At 40.0% G+C, this 18,495-nt stretch overlaps 1 protein-coding gene across 4 annotated transcripts in view; it reads right to left on the reverse strand.

Annotated features, from left to right (window-relative positions):
- Positions 1-208: 208 nt before the first annotated feature.
- tmem74b (transmembrane protein 74B) overlaps positions 209-18,495 on the reverse strand; it is a 19,943-nt gene continuing 1,656 nt past the window's right edge. For 3 of the 4 annotated variants that reach the window (XM_084929562.1, XM_084929563.1, XM_084929564.1), the window contains exons 2-4: positions 17,357-17,447; positions 15,406-15,678; positions 209-14,298 (exon numbers count right to left, since the gene is read on the reverse strand). In XM_084929562.1, the coding sequence (XP_084785688.1) occupies positions 13,654-14,298; positions 15,406-15,630 (870 nt within the window). In that variant the 5' untranslated portion in view covers positions 15,631-15,678; positions 17,357-17,447 and the 3' untranslated portion in view covers positions 209-13,653. The remainder of the gene's footprint in view (positions 14,299-15,405; positions 15,679-17,356; positions 17,448-18,495) is intronic. The other variant, XR_014800314.1, reaches the window with a different exon arrangement.

Consider the following 18,495-nt stretch of genomic DNA (forward strand, 5'->3'; position numbering starts at 1 on the left):
TGAATTGAAGTTGGAAAGAGTTTTCCAAGTTTAACCAGGAGACAGAGGAAGCCTCCCTCTGATTGTGCAGTAACACCAGGTTGCACTGCTGCCACAGCGTGGGAGCTTAATCTGCAGGATGTTTTTCTCACCTCTGAACCTGATGAAATGCAAATAAGGTCCAGCAGAAGTTGAACTGCTAAATAAACACAGAGAGCAGCACCCTGCATTAAAAACAACAGCAATTTTATTGGTCACGTTAACAAAATCAGACTTAAAAACCAGCATCGTCGTTACATACAGGACATGGCTCTTCAGTATGTACAGGAACAAGGCATCGGACCTTTAGAGCGTCACACATTAATAACATGCAGATTCACTGGCCTCCTGAAGCGCACAACGCAGCGTCTTTTAAAACCAAGTGAAGAGCAAAAACAGGAGATGGCAGATATATTTGTAGTTATCGCTGGAGTGAGAATATATTTACTGAAATCAGTTACATTTGAAACTGTTACATTCAAACGCATTCACAGAAAGTCGTGAATCAGGATTTCAGAATTTTTAAGATTTATAAAATGGTAATGAACAACTCTCACTAATAAACACTGGTCATGGTAGAGCTTTAACAACATAACTCGGTTTGAGACTGTACAAAATCCTCTGTGCTCTTCATTAAATACATCAGTGAGCAAACCAGGTGTCTGTGCAGCTCGAGCAATTTAGATTGTTCTTAGGCGGGACGATAATATCAGCAAATATGCAATCTAATATTTATTATTGGATGAAATTTTAAAAAAAAAACAAATGTAAGGAAATCCTCTTCACTCTTTGTGGGACTGAGGTTTGGTTTCTTGTAAAAATCATACAAAGTCCTTAAAACTTCCTCTTTAGACAGAAAGAAGCTGATGTATATTTTAAAGAGCATCTGAATCCTCTACAGTTACCTGCAGTAACGATCCTTTGCAAGGATTCAAACTTGGAAAAACATACAACAGTTAGCAGCATTTTATGTAGGACTAAAGTTAAAAAGGAAACACTGAGAAACATTTGTGAGACACCAGGTTCACACAGAATACATCACATGAATGCTGTTACAAATAAAACCAGCCTTTAATTATCCTGATCTTGTTGAAGATGGTTGCTTTATCAGGAGCTCAGGCCTGTTTTGGGGGCAACTAAAGCATCATAACTACCCTGTAATTCGAATGGCTCCCTCTTAATGACCCCTGGTTGAAGTTAAAGGGAAAACAAGCATCATAAAAGGATGATTTCCTGCTGTTTCTGAATTTCCACAAACTGGAGAAACTAGAGAAAAGGAAAACAGCAAACAGATTCCTGAGCCACATTCATAAAAGTCTGTGACAAAATCTGTGTCTGTACACAGCTTATAAAGCTCTGTGCATGCATGGTCCCGCTCTCTAAAGTCTTAATTACTGTGAAATTGCATGCATGTACACAAGCATAATTTGCACTCTGGTCTTTAACTGTAGGCGCTTCCGTAATTCAACCTTTGCATTTAAATTCTCTGTAAATTCTCGAGTTATTTTGGCAGGTAAGTAAACACCAATGAAGAACAGCAATTTGTTGATCTCACTAAGAAACATCTAATGAAAACTGTAATGAGACCATCAACTCTGAAAGATAAGAGAAAAGAAATGGTGGTGCTGCAAAGTTTGCTCAAAGAAAGCTGAGTGCTCAATCCAGAACAGTCTGATTGTGCAACTTTTATGCATCTGGCCTTCTGATAAGTAAAGTTCACAGAAAATACAGGAGGAGCTACTGAGTCGAGTAATATCGAGATTTATTTGACCAGGTTTTCATGAAGACAGAGCTCTGTTCTTCTTTTGTAACAAGTAAACGACTTTAAGATGATTTTTACACAGATATTTGCAACTTAGCACCAAGAGTGAAGAGATAAATGTAGTTCTCTTAAATTCATGAATAAAACAATAAATGTGACTATTTTATACTTGGAGTAATAAACCAGTATTATCTCGACACCGCCTGCTCTGTAACAGTCTCTGTAACCCTGGTTTTCGCTCAGGTTAAAGGGTTATGTCACTTTTCTCAAGTAATACAATCATTATAAGACTCAAATATCAACAGAAGGTTTTTTATTTTACTTTCTGCTACTTATAATAATCTGTAATCTATAAACGTTTCCATTAATTTATAATATAACGTAACTAAAATTCCACCTTAAAATCAAAGTGATATATCCCTTTAAATTCTATTTTTTTTTGTCATATTTTGTACTAAACTTTACTTTCATTGTCATATATTCATTGCAAAAGATTCACAGACAAACACAAAACTTCTTTCTCAGGCCACATAATATTTTTCATAGTTTTTGTACACTTCTTAGACCTTAATATGCATCACTTCATTCTGCTTTCATAAAGCGATATTTCACTTGGACAGAAATGTTTATTTTTTTATCTAAATTACTGAACAGTCAGCTGTAAACAGAGGCCGCCTCGGGGGCGTCGCTCACTCTTTTATTTCTGCTTTTTATGTAACGTCTGAAAATGTTGCTGCTGACACGTGAGAGATTCGAGGCAACGTGACCTCAGATGGTTTCCATGTTTACTTCTTTTAAAGCAGGAACGTCAAACTCATTTTAGTTGAACGCAGGAGGCTCGGACCAAAAAGTCTTCAAACTGTTCCTTTTCTTCGAATGTAATAAACTCAGAGAAAAGCGCAGTGATAACTCAAAGAATCCCATCAGCATGTCCACTCAGGCTTTAATCACTCAGGCTTTAATCCACACTATAAGAAATGGATCCATAAAATCACAAAAAAGTACTGACATTACCCAGACTTTGTTTCCTGATTTAAGAAAAGAGAAATCTTCTGTTAGATCACAGATAATTTCTGATTTCTCTTTAATGGAGACAAATGATATTTGATATGGTTCATCTATAAAGAAAAAACAAACTTTTCTGTTATTTAATGCTTTTTCTTTTACTTTTATTGGGATGTGGCAGCCTGAGGATAAAGCCTTTGTCAGTAGGACCTCAGGCTCAGGAGACAATAACAGTTTGGAGTCTTGTGATTCTTACTTAATGAAAAGTTAAATTTGAGCCCTTCTTCTCTGCAAAGCACGCCGGGCTGGACCTCTGACGGGCCAGTTCTGGCTCTCGTTGTTTGGTACGTTTGACATCCCTGTTTTAAGGCTCCAAACTTAAACTCTCTTGTAAAATGTTTTTATTCTCATGGTTTGGTCATGATAGGAACTTTCTTTAGATTAAACATGACCATGCCGTGAGCATAAAGGCATTTCATTTGTTATTTAGAGGACAATGCCTTGGAGTTATCTGACTTTAAAGCCTATGTGTATATATCTCAATCAAAGATCCATCAAATCAGGCAAAAACAATATGAATCCTTTATCATTTCAGCTTCGTGGACGCTGACTGACACTGAAGATCGGCCAAAAAACTTTCCACCGGTGTGAAATATCACTTTATCTAATTAAATATACATCTATTACCTCTGCATGTTTCAGAGAAGAAGAAAAAAAAAGTACTTTATACTGAAGTCATGTGACTGTTTACACCAAACTGGCTCACGTGTGAACGACAGAGATCATGAGATTGGGCGACTCTGCCGCGATGCACCAGCTCCAGCGTTACAGTATTAGTTTGTACATTCATTGAGTCTCAGAGTGAAATGCTACTGTTGTTTGTCACATTTGTACATAAAGGGAAACATCGAGCCGCAGCCTGCAGAAGGAAGGACCTTTCAGAATGCTTACATTTCTGTTTTAACCAGGAGCTTGTTGTCACAGTGACCTGCCGTGGATTTTTTCTGAGGCGCCGGGACGTGTTGTGATTAATGAGAATCAAATCAGGGTCACAACCCTGTGTGCTGCTGAAGTGTCCTTGAGCATCGTTCTGAATCCCAAACAGCTGTGAGAATGCTGTGCTGTGTCTGAACTTTGACCTCTGACCACTCAGTGTGGAGAAATGAGGGAGGGTGAGGACGTTTTTTTCTCTTTTTGTGCAACAGATTGTTTTTGTTCGTTTTAGCTCTGATATTTCTGCTTTAAACTACACAACCTGAGTGTGCTGCACTTCAATAGTGAGGTGGAAAGGAAAATAAAGATATGCACTAGATGAAGTGGGGGGTGCAGGTGCATGCAGATGTTTTTAAAAACATAGAGCAGAGCGAAGTCAAACTGTGCCTGATAACTGTCCGCTAGCATTCACCTCGTCATATTTAAGCTGATACCAGGAGCGTTATCAAAGAGAAACACCCGGCACCAAAGACTCCTGAGCTCTCTGAGAGAACTCTGATGGTAGAAATTCAACTTCCAGGGAAAGTTTTAACCTTTTTTGTGTCCCATAGCGCACTGAAATTACAGCTATTTTTAGGAAATGCCCAAAAATAAGTCCTGAAGCATTTCATGATGACTGCAGAGTGGCGACTTTAATTTGGAATTGATTTGAACAGCAAATTAGCAAATCACAGAAAGGGCGGGTTGTTCAGGCTGCTTTAACCTTCCCATACCTGAAATGCTACTGTAAGCTGCTTTGCAACCCACCTCCTCCCACTTGTTTTTCTCTTTCTGACTTAATCGGTGTAAAACTCTACCGCCAATGATGCCTTCTCTGTTCTGTGTCTGTGTGGAACAGAGCCATGCTGATAAATATAGCGACTGACCCTGACTGAACAAGGTTCATTTACATTTCCTGATTCAAGCCTATAAAAGGTGAGACTAGAAAATACATTTAACACCTTGTTTTGGTTAAAAAACAAAGTGGGTCGATTGGCAGCGACTTCTTAAAGCACACATGAATGTTTCTGTACATAATCACCTTGATTTCCAATCAAGCGGCTGAAAAATGAAACCAATGCAAATGTGTAAACAAACAAACAACCTGCCGTTCTTCTGAATGTCCATTTGAGGCTGACTATGAACGTGAGTCAGTCCCCACAGACTCTGTTAAAATCTCCGACTTTACAGCAGAAATAAAATGTTTACAGCCTGATGCTAAAATTGTTTTGGCCTCTGTGGATGTTTTTCTTCATAATGTGGCTGCTTTGACTGACTCGCGTGCTTACACCTGCAGCTGTCAGCTGTGCTGGCTTCACCTTCTTAAATTCAAGTCACTGAACTGGACCTCAACACCTTGTTGGAGCATTTTAGTGCAATTATCAGAAAAATATTATGATGCAGGTTACAGGTCGTCCAACCTTTGCTTCGGAAAGACCAACATGGTGATGGCCAAAACGCTCACGGTCAATTTTCAAAACCTAAAATCCAGAAACAAGCTGGTAAACCCTTCTCTTCCATGAAATGAAATTAGGGTATCATTTCTACAGTGGCACGTTTATCCAGTACTTGTCTTTACATCAATGAGAACAAAACAAAAAACTTAAAGCTAACAACTTATTCTGCAAATATTTCTTGGTGCTGGTTTGCCAATATGTAAACAAAACTATTAACTTTGCAAAAATATCTCAAGTTGCACTCAGTGAATCAGGGAAACATTATACCTTCTGTTTATATCCCATAAAACCAGATAAAGAGACTTAATATCATCATATTTTCTCTGTTGTGCAAGGAGTATTACATTTTTATTCATTTTTTTAGACTCTACTGAGTATGTCTCATATGCCAATAAAAGGAAATTTTAGAAAGTCTAGCTGCTAATGTTTTATTCATTAGCCCAGCAGAGTTTTTTGTCGGTTTTATCCTCGTGCATTTAAAGTTCTGACTACTCAGCTAAACTCTCCTCTTAGCCTGGAGTGAATTAACGCTCTGATTCTTGGAAAATGTGTAATTTATTTATTCCCACAAAGGCTGAGTGTGCATCTCGTCCTAGCCAGAGGTTTCAGGAGACTCTGAGACACTGTCTCCTCTATCATGTCCTCACAAGGACTTTTCATGACATCCGAGAGCTGCTCTACCAACAGTCCTTTGATATAAATAGACTATTTCCATGGCAACCGAGTCATGGCGGTGCCCGCGGAATAAAGATTGATTTTCTCTCGTGTCTTCGGTCAAAGTTCTTGACATTCAAAGATGTCACAGAGGAAGTGAAACACAGAAACATAGTTTCACACTTTTCAAACGCTCACATCCTCCATCTGTTTACACCTGCTTAATTATAAAATCCATTTGTGCATTTAATTGTGACCTCACTCTTCACTCTTTGTGAGTGCAGCGACGCTGTAGTAATGCCGTCAGGGCAGGAGTGCAGCTAATAAATATGTGCAGACCTATGAGTCACTTTAGCAAACGAAGACAGTGAGTGTTTCTCACTCATGACTCTTTCCTGATTCCATCTGCATATTCACAAACAGCTCACCTACGTCCTCATCACAGACTTCATAATGCCCGCTTTCAGGTCTGAATAATGAAGCTGGTGTGGAAGAGCCTCAAAGCTGTATTCCTGCTAATGACCGGCAGGGGCAACGGCCTCTATACTTTGATTGCACAGAAACCTGTGAGGAAAATGACCCTACTTCTCAATTGATCTTAAACCAGTGCAGACAGTTTCCTGATGAGCTCACAACTTTGGCTGTCAAAAGAAAGCGATAACAGCACAAACAAATTTAGCCAGCATTAAGGGATGTGAGGAGAAGCTCTGGTTAACGCCAGAGCGTTCGTTTGGTTTCTGCAAATCTGTTTTAAACTTGGCATTTTTCAAAGCTTCCAGCAGCTCAGATATTTATTTTTATTTGCCTAAAACCAAAATCTGGCAGAACAAAAATCCACAGCAGTCTTTTCTTTGTCTCATGCATGAAACATGTTATTTGGACTCTGAATTCTGTGCAACCTGCGACTGACATTACAAACACACTGAGAATGCAGCTCAGATTACACTTCTGAATTTCTGCTGGTTTTCTACCATTTTCACACATTTTCACATGTAGTTGATCAAATTCAAACCAATATGAGCTCTAAGACTGAAGTTTTGAAAAAATACTCTCATGCATGCCCCCCACCTCCCATCTGAATGAGCTTTTTGAAGTGTAATCCTCATTCTTTCCGTGTCCTCCTCACCTGACTGCATCCATCCACATAACTGAACTAAAGACCCTTTCAAGCCCTTTTCTTCCAGCTCTGTGCATCCAACCTGTGTGAAGTGACCGAGCACCAACAATCGTTCCTTCTGTGATGTTGTTTCTCCCCACTAACAAGGACCTGCAGGGTCCACAGGCCTAATCTGTTTCTTCCCCAAAGAGAACCAGGTTCAGACTTGTTTTTTCCCCAACCTTGTTAAAACCTTAAGCCTTGTCTTTTTATTTCTGGCTGCCCAGAGGCCAGCGGGGAAACATCAATGTGTCATTCAAAGTATTCATGCAGAGTCACTCCTCGTCTTCCCCGCTAAGCTGAAAATCCGCCTCTTCAAGAATCACCTCACGTCACCCGGCGACTCGGCTGCATCCCACCGCCTCGCCCACATCTCCTCCCCTCCTTCACTCCTCTCTACTTCATCCACACATGAATAGGAAAGCTTCAGCCTGCTTCCAAAGCAGCACGATGACAATGAAGTGACACTTTGACCTTTGCAATCCTCACTTCTACTTGCATGATGCTAAAGCATCTCAGCCTGAAACTTTATCTCCATGTTGGCGTTTCTACTGTTTCTGAATCCAGTGCAACAGGAAAGAGTCTGAAAACCTGGAACGACTTTGACATTTTTGCACTTCTGCTTCTTCTGTCTTTTTTAAAGGTTTTTATTTTAAATTAATGTCTCTTGTTAATGTCGATGAGGCTAAACAGGATTCAGATCCTGTGGAAAGGAGTGGTGGGGATGCTGCAGCGCTCCGTGGATGATTGCAGAAGAACTTGAGAAGAAGTTTGATTTGTCATTTAATTTTCATGTTTTATCTTATTGCAGTAAGTAAGTGATCAAACTATCATGAACTTATATATCCCACAGAGCGTCTCCAATATTCCAAAACCTGCTTTTGGCTGAGGGAAAAGTTCAGGACTTCTGGAGTGTGATGTAAAAGTAACAGATGCTGAAAATGGTCCAGAGGTGCCCGAGAAAGGTGTTTCTGACTTTTACAGTTACTGGAACACCTCATATTTTTCAGAGCTATGTCAGCCTTTTGTGTGTCTTTGGTTGTACTCGCAGCCAACATGTTTGCAGCTTGGGAAAGTGAGAAAATTACTGTTGAAGGAGCAGTTTTTTAATGGACTACTGCTCTCAACACCAGACAGCATCAGCTGTGTCGGTCGGATCAGTTCATCATGACTCAGATTTGTTCTGAACCTCCATCACAGCCAGCGTGACTAATCCAGCAGAGACACGTTTTGCTAAAAGCGTGCCTGTAAAGTTTGAGTGAGCCTCTAGTTCTCCTCCTCTGTCACAGTGAGCTTGGTGTGATCACACACTGACTGCAGAGGTGAGAAGGAAGCAGGGCAGCTTTCAGCAGCAGCGGAGGACGACAGCTGCTGAAAACATGGGGATTGTTCCCTCACGTGTGTCCCGATGTTAACCATGAAGCCCCCTCACATGAAGGCGGCAAAGATCTCAGGTTTTGTTTTACTCAAGGACACTTCAGCAGGGGGGGAGCGAATGAGGTTACACGCTGCTCATCGTTAGCCTGGTCTCAGGCAGCTCCTGGTAAAATAACAATAACACTATAAATAAATAAAAACCTTTAACAGGTCTGAATATTTGTGTCATCAAACATTTGCTGTTTGTAATTAATAAATATAATAATTCATGTAAAGTTAAAATATTTCTTTATGTCTTTGTTTTACTTTTTAATCATTGCTTACACTATCAATGTTTATAATTACGTTAGTATTGATAGATTCAATATATTTGAGGCTCATGCTTTTGTATATTTATTGGCCTTTTTTTCTTATGTTAAATGTTTTATTACTAAAATAATCAGAAGACTCATTGAAAGCAGAAAATATTTTATCGTTAGTTAAATAACAATAAAGTTATTTATATTCATTGTTGATGTCCTCAAATTCTTTGTTTCCAAAGTGTGATCATAGTAGGGATATTTAAAAGTGATAAATATATGTCTAGGACATTTTTTATTGTCAGTGGGAGAAAAAAAAAATCTATTTTAGTTTTTTCTGACATTTTAAGGCTCAAACGACCATCACACCAGCTGATCGGCCGTAAGACCGTTTGTCTGTGACGTTAAAGCCATCATCACTAATAATTACCCCTAAATCTATGCCATCAACAATGGGACTTTCACTTTTTAAAATCGTTCTCTGATATCTTCACAGTCGAATTAAAAGTTTAATAATTCTGCTAACACACTTTGCAAACTAGTCACATTTCCAATTCCATTTCAATTTTATTTATATCGCGACCAATCACAACAATAATTGCCTCAAGGCGCTTTATGCTATGAGGTAAAGACCTAACAATAACAGAGAACCCAAAAGTCATTTTTTCTGTTAGGATTCGACCAAACCTCTGATCCTGTGATGGTTTAGGCCTCGCAGGGTTACTCAGCAGTTTGTGTGATGTTTATGAAGTGGCTGCTGACAGAAAGAACTTGGTTCGCTGTGACTCGTTGTTTTTTTTTATAATTTTGCATACCTGCGTCGTGTTTCTGGAGCAGAAGTTTCTGAAGGTCCTCCACATCCTGCATGTCTGCAGGTTATATTTACAGTATTTGTGAAAGAAAACTGTAAAACGTCAAAAAACAGCTGAGATTAGTATCAGTGTGTGCGCCACTGCAAGCTGGACTCAATAATGTGTGCATGTGTGTGTGTGCGTGTGTGTGTGTGTGTGTGGCTACATTACCCTTGGCTAACTGGCTCACTATACAGACCGTAATACGTTAGCATAATAATATCAGTGTATACACAATGTACAGTGCCGGTGTTTACTTGTTAAGGCATATCGTATCCTTACATGACATAAATAACATCAGTGTACATATTATACAAATAAGTGGTGTCATTAAAGGTTCAATCCACTCAAAAACATCCACAAGTCACTTTAATGTTTCTTCTTTAAGATGAAATCAGCTTTTTACCCATTTTAGGCTTTTGACTCTTTCATAGACGTTCGGATTATAATCAGTGGTGGAGTGTAACTAAATACAGGTAATTAATTACAACTCTGAGGTACTTTACCTTCAGTGGCGCTTACTTTAGTTTTTCTGCACTGTATTTTTTGGCAGCTGAAGTTACTTTTAAGATTATTTTTATCATTATGATAAACACCAGAATAAAGCAACAGTCTGGTGACCTGTCCAGGGTGTACCCGGGCTTTTGCCCTATGACAGCTGGGATCGGCTCCAGCTCCCCTGTGCCCCTGAATTGGATAAGGGGATGGATGGATGGATAAATGGATGGATGGAAGTTGTGTAGGCACAAGTAATTAATTCTGGGAACCAACTGGGATGTCTGATAACTTAGCCACTGGGTATAATGGCTAATTTTGTGGTACCAGCCAGGCCACGATTTCCATTTTTAATTTTTTTATAATTAATAAAAAACTGTCATAAGATACTACACAATGGTTATCTAATATACTTTGACAAATGCAATCCTGCATTTCCTCCCTACATGAACTGTTTACCCGCATCTATCCAAAGCCTGGACTACAAACAGAAACCAAAAGGCTTCCTGTCCCAAAAATGTCTTCATACTCATACAGAACCTGTTTATAGGGATCATTATAAATTAAACACAAGTAGAGCTCAAACATTAAGTTATAGAAGTTAATTATTTTTGCCCCATGTCCTTTAAATTGTTTTATTAGCATTTTTTCTCCTACAGTTTTTTACTCGATAAAATAAACACTCACTCTCTTTAACACCAACATTACTCTCGGTTGTCTAAATGTACAAACGAAACAATGGATCTGTGCTTTGTAATCATCGTGAAGTTTGCAAAATGTGCACAATTACTATCAAGGGAGCCAATTCTGCTCACATCCTGCTTCATATTTTTGTTCTCTGCCAAAATAGCTTTGCATGATTTAAAGTTCAAAATAATCCTTACTTATTTTAAACTGGATGTTACCTTGAAAATAGAATATATTTAAAGGCAGGTGGGCGGGGCTTCTGTGCTCTCTGAATGAAAAGACCATATGAAGGATATCCTTTCTTTGTGACTTCATACAGACCAAAGCTGAGTATTGTGACTTTCCATCATTGTAACAGGATATATGACAGAAAATAAGGATTTACAACAGGTCCCCTTCGAGTTAACGCAGGACTTCTTTCTTGTGTTTAGTACTTTTACTTAAGTAAAGATCTGAAGTGTTCGTCCACCACTGATCATAAAAACTGCTCAGTCTAAAAAAGTTCATGCACACTTTCAAATGATACAAACCATAAAGTCTATGTAAGTCTAGCGTGTAGCACAGGGTAGTTTTATATAAATATGACTTCAAGTTCTGGAGAAGCAGCTGCTGCTTATAGATGAATTTTCCCTCTCTGATGGAGTCTCTGCTGTGGAAGGTGATGCTCACAGAAAATGCTGATCAGTAACCATGAGGCAACAGTTTTGGATGATGCAGCACGAGACACCAGATATGTGACACAATACTTATTGTTGATGCTGCATTCACTGACACTTTTTATGTAAAACAGGCTTGTTGGAGAAGTCGATTTTTACACATTTTCTTTTTTGGTTCTGTCGCTTGCAAAAATGAATGTGACCCCTGTTAAATTACTCCTTATTGTGGCTTAAAATTTTGATTTTGAAATGCTTCTGTGATAAAACAAAACAAACAAAAACAAAACAACAACAAACAAACTGTGTTTTCCCTTCATCTAGTGTCTGCTGTGATAAAACAGCCGTGATTTTCAACCAAGATCCGCTCAGAAACTGTTTGTCAAAGAGAAAAATAAGAAAATAAAAGAAATCATTACAGACGACTATGCTCTTTGACGCCTGGAGCAATGCTTTCTGGGTAACGTGTATCCCTTTTGCACCTGCCAGGCTAACACCTCTCATCATTACCTCCTAGCTCTCGCTGCAGCCAGCCAAACGTTAAAGCTGCATTAAGCAATTTCTGACCACAAGGGGGCATAATCAGCTTTTAAGCAGGTGAGTTAAAGCCAGACAATGCACAGAGGAGTATTTCTCACTGGGCTGCCATTTTCTGTACTTACAGTGAGAGAAAGCAGCAGCAGCATGTGCTGTGTGGTTATAGACAGATGGATTCTGGACGTTTGAGGCCAATAAGAGAATCAATATTTGATGGCTTAAAAGTTCCCCGTGGAGGTTTTTTTCTGCCTCTAGTAAAAATCTGCTGGCAGAATATCAACAAAGACACAAACAGCTGTGATGAATCTGTGATTTTAAGAAAAACGTTCTTTTTATCATCTGAACCTGAGCATTTCACCCGACACCTTTACAACAAATTAACTGAAAATTTAAGAAAGCTTGCAGCGTCAGATCCATTATTAGCTAAATCTGCAGCTCCTCTTAGATTTTCTGAGCTTTGTAAAAGATTTCTTCTTGTTTAGGTGTTTGTCAAAACCCTGATAGACAAAGCCAGAGGTGAGCTGGCGACCACAGGGCAGTGACGAGCAGCAAAAGAACAAGGTACTAAGATAAAGAGAGGGAATAATGGAGGAAAAAACAATCACAAACACAAGCAGAAATGAATCATAATGCTACTCTACAACTCTGATCAGCCCCAGCAGGCTGGCATTATAGAGAAAAAAAGGCAAACATCAAACGGGATGAAGTGGGAACACAGTGGAGCTTTTAGCAACTAAAAAAGATCAAAAACAAACTCCAACAAGGTCCCATTAATCATGTGGGCACAAAAACCAGCAATTATATGATAATAAATTTATATTACAAGTAAGCAAAGACAGTTTTACTACAAAAAAGTCAATTATAATTTGTCAATTATAAGTCACAGAAATATCAGATGGAACGAATTGAGAACCTTTCCAGCTTGAATCCACCTCCCAACATTAAACCACATCTGTCTGTGTGGCCAGAAAAACAAAACAAGCAGCTAAAAGGAGCCAAGCGAGCTCTGTTCCATCTTTTTAATCAGTCACTTATTTTGCTTAATGCAGGTTTAAACTGAACATTTTAAGCTTTTTTTAGGGTTTTCTGCGGTTAATCTTCTGTATTAATGGCTGGAGGTGAACGTCGCCAAGCTTTCAAAACTGTTGCCTCTGTTTTTTGTATAACTGCGAGTTGCTCTTTCTTTTACAGTAATTTACTGTGAAGTCTGTTATAGTGCTATTCACAGCAGCATTGCAAGCCGAGTATTTAGTGTGAGTGTGTTAAGGTAAACCTGCTGGTTAGGGCTTAAAATATGGCTAGATTTAATTACCGAACTTCCTTTCAGCATCAGTAAAGAATTTTCACAATAAAATGTTAATCTTACTTTCTGCGGTGCTTTATATCATAATGTGCTTTATATTGTATGAATCTGATTAACATACTAGGATTCAAAATCTTCATTTTAATCTTTGATATGCATCCGTTCATGTCCACATGTGCTCTTATCCACATTGCCACAGGCTTACCTCTCGTCTTCCACCCAGTTGAGCCCTCTTTTGTAAAGTCATACATCCCTTGTGATTGGTCAGAATAAATATCCCTTAAGCTCAGTTCATCCCTACAAGCCGGGTAACAGCTCCGGCAGGAAGTCTCTTGCTTAAGATGGGGTTCTCCCCTCGGCACAAACGGGCGACCTGCATCCCCATAATGCACCTGGGGGATCGCGCAGAGGAAGGCAGAGGGTGGAGCTAGTTGACTCCACGTGCAGCAGCAGAAGAAGAAGAAGCAGCAGGAAGAGAAGGAGGAGGGTTTTTGCTTGGTCCCGGTACTGATTTGGAGTCCCGGCTCGGCTCTGGCTGTACGTTATTCCGCGTCTCTGCGCATTCCACCAAAACCTCCTCGCCTCCATCCCCGCCCTCACCTAACCTCGCCTCTCCAGTCGCCAGCTGCTTCATCCTCAGGTTGATGGAGCCGTAAGTCCTCTTGGGTCGAACGAATGCCGCCCTGCGTCGGTACATCTCGCCCCGGCAGATGGACACCATGAGCAGCACGGACAGGAACATCCCTCCCAGGGTCAGCAGGCCCAGGCCCGCGATGATGCACTTATCCAGGTGGGAGCCAAGCTGGGCGTAGTACATCTCCAGCTTCTCCATCTGTCGCGCCGAAACTGAGTCAGGGTCAACTTTGGGCTCCCGTGGGATGGTGTAGGCGATTACCACAAGGACGATCCCACTCACGAGGAACACCAGCGCCAAGATGAAGCCATAGTCTGCCGAGTGGTCATCAACGGGGCGAAATTCAGTGAAGTCCTGACCGTCCTCCTGACCTCCACCTGCTCCACCACCGCCTTCCTCCTCATCATATGACTGTGGCGAGATCTCCTGATGATGATGCTAGTGAGAAAGGGAGGAAGGAAACAAGGAAAGAAGAGAATAAAGGAAAGAAAAACATAGAAATAAGAACAGAAAAAGGTGGGAATGAAGGGGTTAAGGAAAAGACAGAACAGATAAAATCATTAATAAAAGCACAAGGAAAGAAGGAGCGAATGAAGTGAAGAAACAGACCAAAGATTAAGGATGAATGAAAGAAACGAGGGAAAGGGAGCAGGAACCGAAAGAAGGAAGGAATAAAGGGAGAGTGGGAGAGGGAGGAAAGAAGGAAGGGAAAAAAGGAAGGTAGGAACAACAGACAGGTGAAGACAAAAAGAAAAATGAAAGAAAAAAGGGTCAAATGAAAAAGGAAGTAGGGAAAGGAGGAAACAATGGAAAGAGTAAAGAAAAGAAGGAATATGAAGATAAAAGAAAGTAAAGATGTGACAAAAGAAAGAGAATTTGAGAAAGAAAGAAAAGAAGCAAGGAATGAAGTGGAGAGGGAGGAAAGAATTAGAAGAAGAAAAAACAAGGAAAGAAAGAAAGAAGGATGAGATAAACAAGCCAGAGCACAGCGCTGAGGTCAGTGTTCACAGAAAGCAGTGAGATCACATCAAAGAGGAGAAAATGCGTCGGCGTGACGAAATGTTACTGACGAATGTCGCCGACATGTGTCAGTAAAAGCTGTACAGATACAGATGAGCTCCGTGGAGTCGTGACAGTCTAACAAACAGCACAAACAAAATAAAAGCCAGGGCGGGAGAGTGATGTCACCCCAAAGGCATCTAAACAGCAATCAGTACAAAGCCATTTATTAAGAAGGAAGCTTAAATCTGTTTGTGCTTCCTGAAGACAAACATGCCAGAAAACCCTGGACAAGTTCTTTTTCCAGGCCCGCAGCTGTACGCCAGCGTGTGTTTGTCTCTTCTCACAGGGTTCATCTTCCAAAGAGATGCCTGTGAAGCTGGATTTCTGGCTCAGGTTAGATTTGGAAGGTTACATCACTTTTGGCTACGGGGTTCGCTCTGTAACCCGAATCTGCTGAGGTCACATAAGGACTGTTTTAAGCGACTGCTTTAAAAACATCCAAAACAAATGTCTGCCACAACCACCAAACCCCACCCCGCTCACCTTACTGTTTCCTGATGTGGAAGGCGGATAACTCGTCGGCTGTTGCTCCTGCTGACGGAGGTCCTGCTCCTCATCCTGCTCGTAGGAGGCGTTCTCAAAGCCCCGGGCGGAGCAGCCCAGCGTTGCTGCTGTCCAGGGTGCTGAAGTCGGTGTCGGAGATGGGCCTCGCCGGGCTCCACTCCCTCGCAGCTCCCGGAGCTCTACGGTGTTGAAAGAGGACTCCATCGATATGTGCTCATGTCTTCATTGGACCTCCACTCGGCTTTATCCTCACTGAATAAATAGATTAAATATTATATGATTCATGACACATATGAAAGGAGTTATATAATCCAACGGAGCCCGACTTGACCTACAAAAAAAATCATTTTCTGTGTCTCTGGTTAAGACTGGATTGATCGTAGGCTCACATTTAGACATTAATAACATGTAGCCTTATAGTTTATTTATCAGTCATGGTCAGAAGTGGTTTTCTCAAGTTGTCAATGGGTTACTTCAGATCCATCCTATTTTTTAGGAATCTTTGTAAAATTTCCATAAACGTACACATGAATTCATCAATGAACTGGTGAAACTTTTAATGTTCAAAGAAGAATCTGACTTCCTGTTTACCCTAATATTAAGCACACGTCCTCTACTTTGTTCTACGATATGAACAAACGCACTGGGCCTCCAACACCTCACACCTACAGGAGCTGCTGTGTTGTGGAAACCCAGCAGTGCAGTTTTTGTGCTGATGATGATGTCAGAGGAAGTTTGGTCAGTACGTACTGGCCAATCCCTGCTGTGGTTCCTGAATGCATCCACTTTGCAATAATACCACTTACAGCTGATTATGGAAACTCTATGAAGGAAGAAATTTCATGAACTGACTTTCTGCAAACGTGGTATCCTGTTAGAGTGTCACACTATTGAGTGCACTCTTCAGAATGACCCATTCTTTCATAAATGTTTGTAAAGGCAGACTGCATGGCTCAGTGTCCATTTTATGTAACTGTAAACTAAAAACAGGGCAACAGGGTGAATCTGGACTCACGGCCTTTGCTCAGTGTTTATGCTCCCTTTTTCTTGGTTCACCTCAGCGATCGGTAGTTTTCTTAAGGTTGAGCTCTTTTCAGATCGCACATGTAGAAATGCTTTTTATTCAACTGAATTTCTTCTTCGGAGATGATGGTTTAACACTAACTTTCCAGGTTTTAATAACACATTGAACAGTTCTTCACCAGCTGTAGTTGCTTCAGTGTTTCTGTTTGGTTGTTTTCTTTGCTTGATGCAGGTCAATAATTTGATCCTCATGAAACAGAGTAACATGTTTTCCACTATGGGCTGTGTCTTCCTACGTGGTTGTTTAAGAAATGAGAAGCAGTTAGGATTACATAACCTGCTGGCAGCTGAAACACATTAATCACTGCAGTAATTAAACACTGGATAATAACTGCTGACATTGTTTTTTGACCAGGCTGTTTGTGTAACTGAGCTCTGTGCTGCAGACTCAAAATAAACACGTTAGTTAAAACTCATCCCTGATATTACTTAATTTTATTCTGAGGCAATGAGTTTGCATATTTTTAAGACATTTATAACAAGAAGTGACTGAGAACAAGTACAAATCAGCTCAAAATGAAAACTACACGTTTGTGTACATGAGAACACTCAAATATAGCTTAATCAAAACTAATTCCAGCGATTTATGATAATTTGATTACTTTTAATGGGTCTGTCTCACAAATGCATTAAAATAACATTTTTACTTTCAAATGCAAATTTTTACTCGACTGTTTTCACATTTGCTCAAGTGAAATAAACGTCTCGCTTCTTCTTCCGCCTCAATGAAACCAGAAGAATCGTGCACTATTTGTCACACCTGAGAGGGGATTTATCCTGCAGGCCTGCTGTCTCCACACCACCTGCAGACAGGAATCCATCACACATTTAATCACACACGTCTCACCTTCATGGTTATTCATTCCCATTTCTTCTCCCTGTCATCACAGTCGCGCTGACACTTCTCCCGGTGATGGAGAGTTAAAACCAGCTAAATCCTAAAGTAAAGGAAGAGAGAGAGATGTTTGCAGCTGATTTCAATTCATTGTAAGCTCTTTAAACCAGGTCAAGGTGAAAACTGATATATGTGCATAGGGACGCGTTAACAGCAGGGAGCAATTTAAACAAAGTGAGACAATTGCTTTAACCTCCTAGGACCTGCCGTCCACATATGTGGACATCACATTTTGGGTTATTTAGACTAAAATACTCAATTTTGCTCTACAAGGGCCTGATATCCACTTACGAGGACATTATACTGCTGCTGTTCTATCAAAACTTTAAACAAATATCCTCATTTGTGGCTCTCATTTTTCTTAGAAACAAAAATAAGGTTAAAAAAAATCTGGTAATTCTCTGTTTTTACATTCATCGGGCCCCGATGTGACCAAATATCAAAGAGAAATTAGAAATGCATGCCGTGAAAGAGTTCGGGTCTTAGGAGGTTAAAGATGCACTGAGTTATTTATTTTTTTAAAGTTTTTTTCAACATGTTATTTCACAGAGAAGAAACTGTCTGCCTGTGCTGGTTAACACCTCAGAGCCCCGGGTGTGATCCTTATCAAGCACAAGCTGGTGTGAATATTAAAGAGGCTCGATAGCTCAAGTCTGAAGATCCAATGTGGGAGTATCAAACCGCTGTTAGTTCATAGTCAAAATCAACCCAATTTGATAAACTGATCTCAAGTGGGCAGGAGAGTTAAAATGACTGGATAATAAAAGCTATTAAACAGTCTATTAAAGTCTTTGTTTTAATGATTTTATTTTTTAAAATTGAGTGGCACAAAACAAGGCAGGGACCCTACAGGAAATCAGAGCGTTTGATTAAAAATAAAGTGTAGCGTAAAAAACATTACAGAAAAAATGGCCCCACAAGCATAGAAAACAATGTTTCATGTTAAACAATGTTTAATAATGTTTTTCAAAGTGGTGAAACAAGTTCTCCTTAAGTAAAAGCTATAATCAGCTGTTACAATCATACTGTGCAAGTCTTAAACCCTATTAGTCCCTTATTTCTTTAGATTTTGCTTCCAGGGATCCAGAATT

Source organism: Perissodus microlepis, chromosome 5 (genome assembly GCF_051167445.1).
Source record: "Perissodus microlepis isolate ML-2025 ecotype Zambia chromosome 5, ASM5116744v1, whole genome shotgun sequence".
Lineage (NCBI taxonomy): Eukaryota > Metazoa > Chordata > Actinopteri > Cichliformes > Cichlidae > Perissodus > Perissodus microlepis.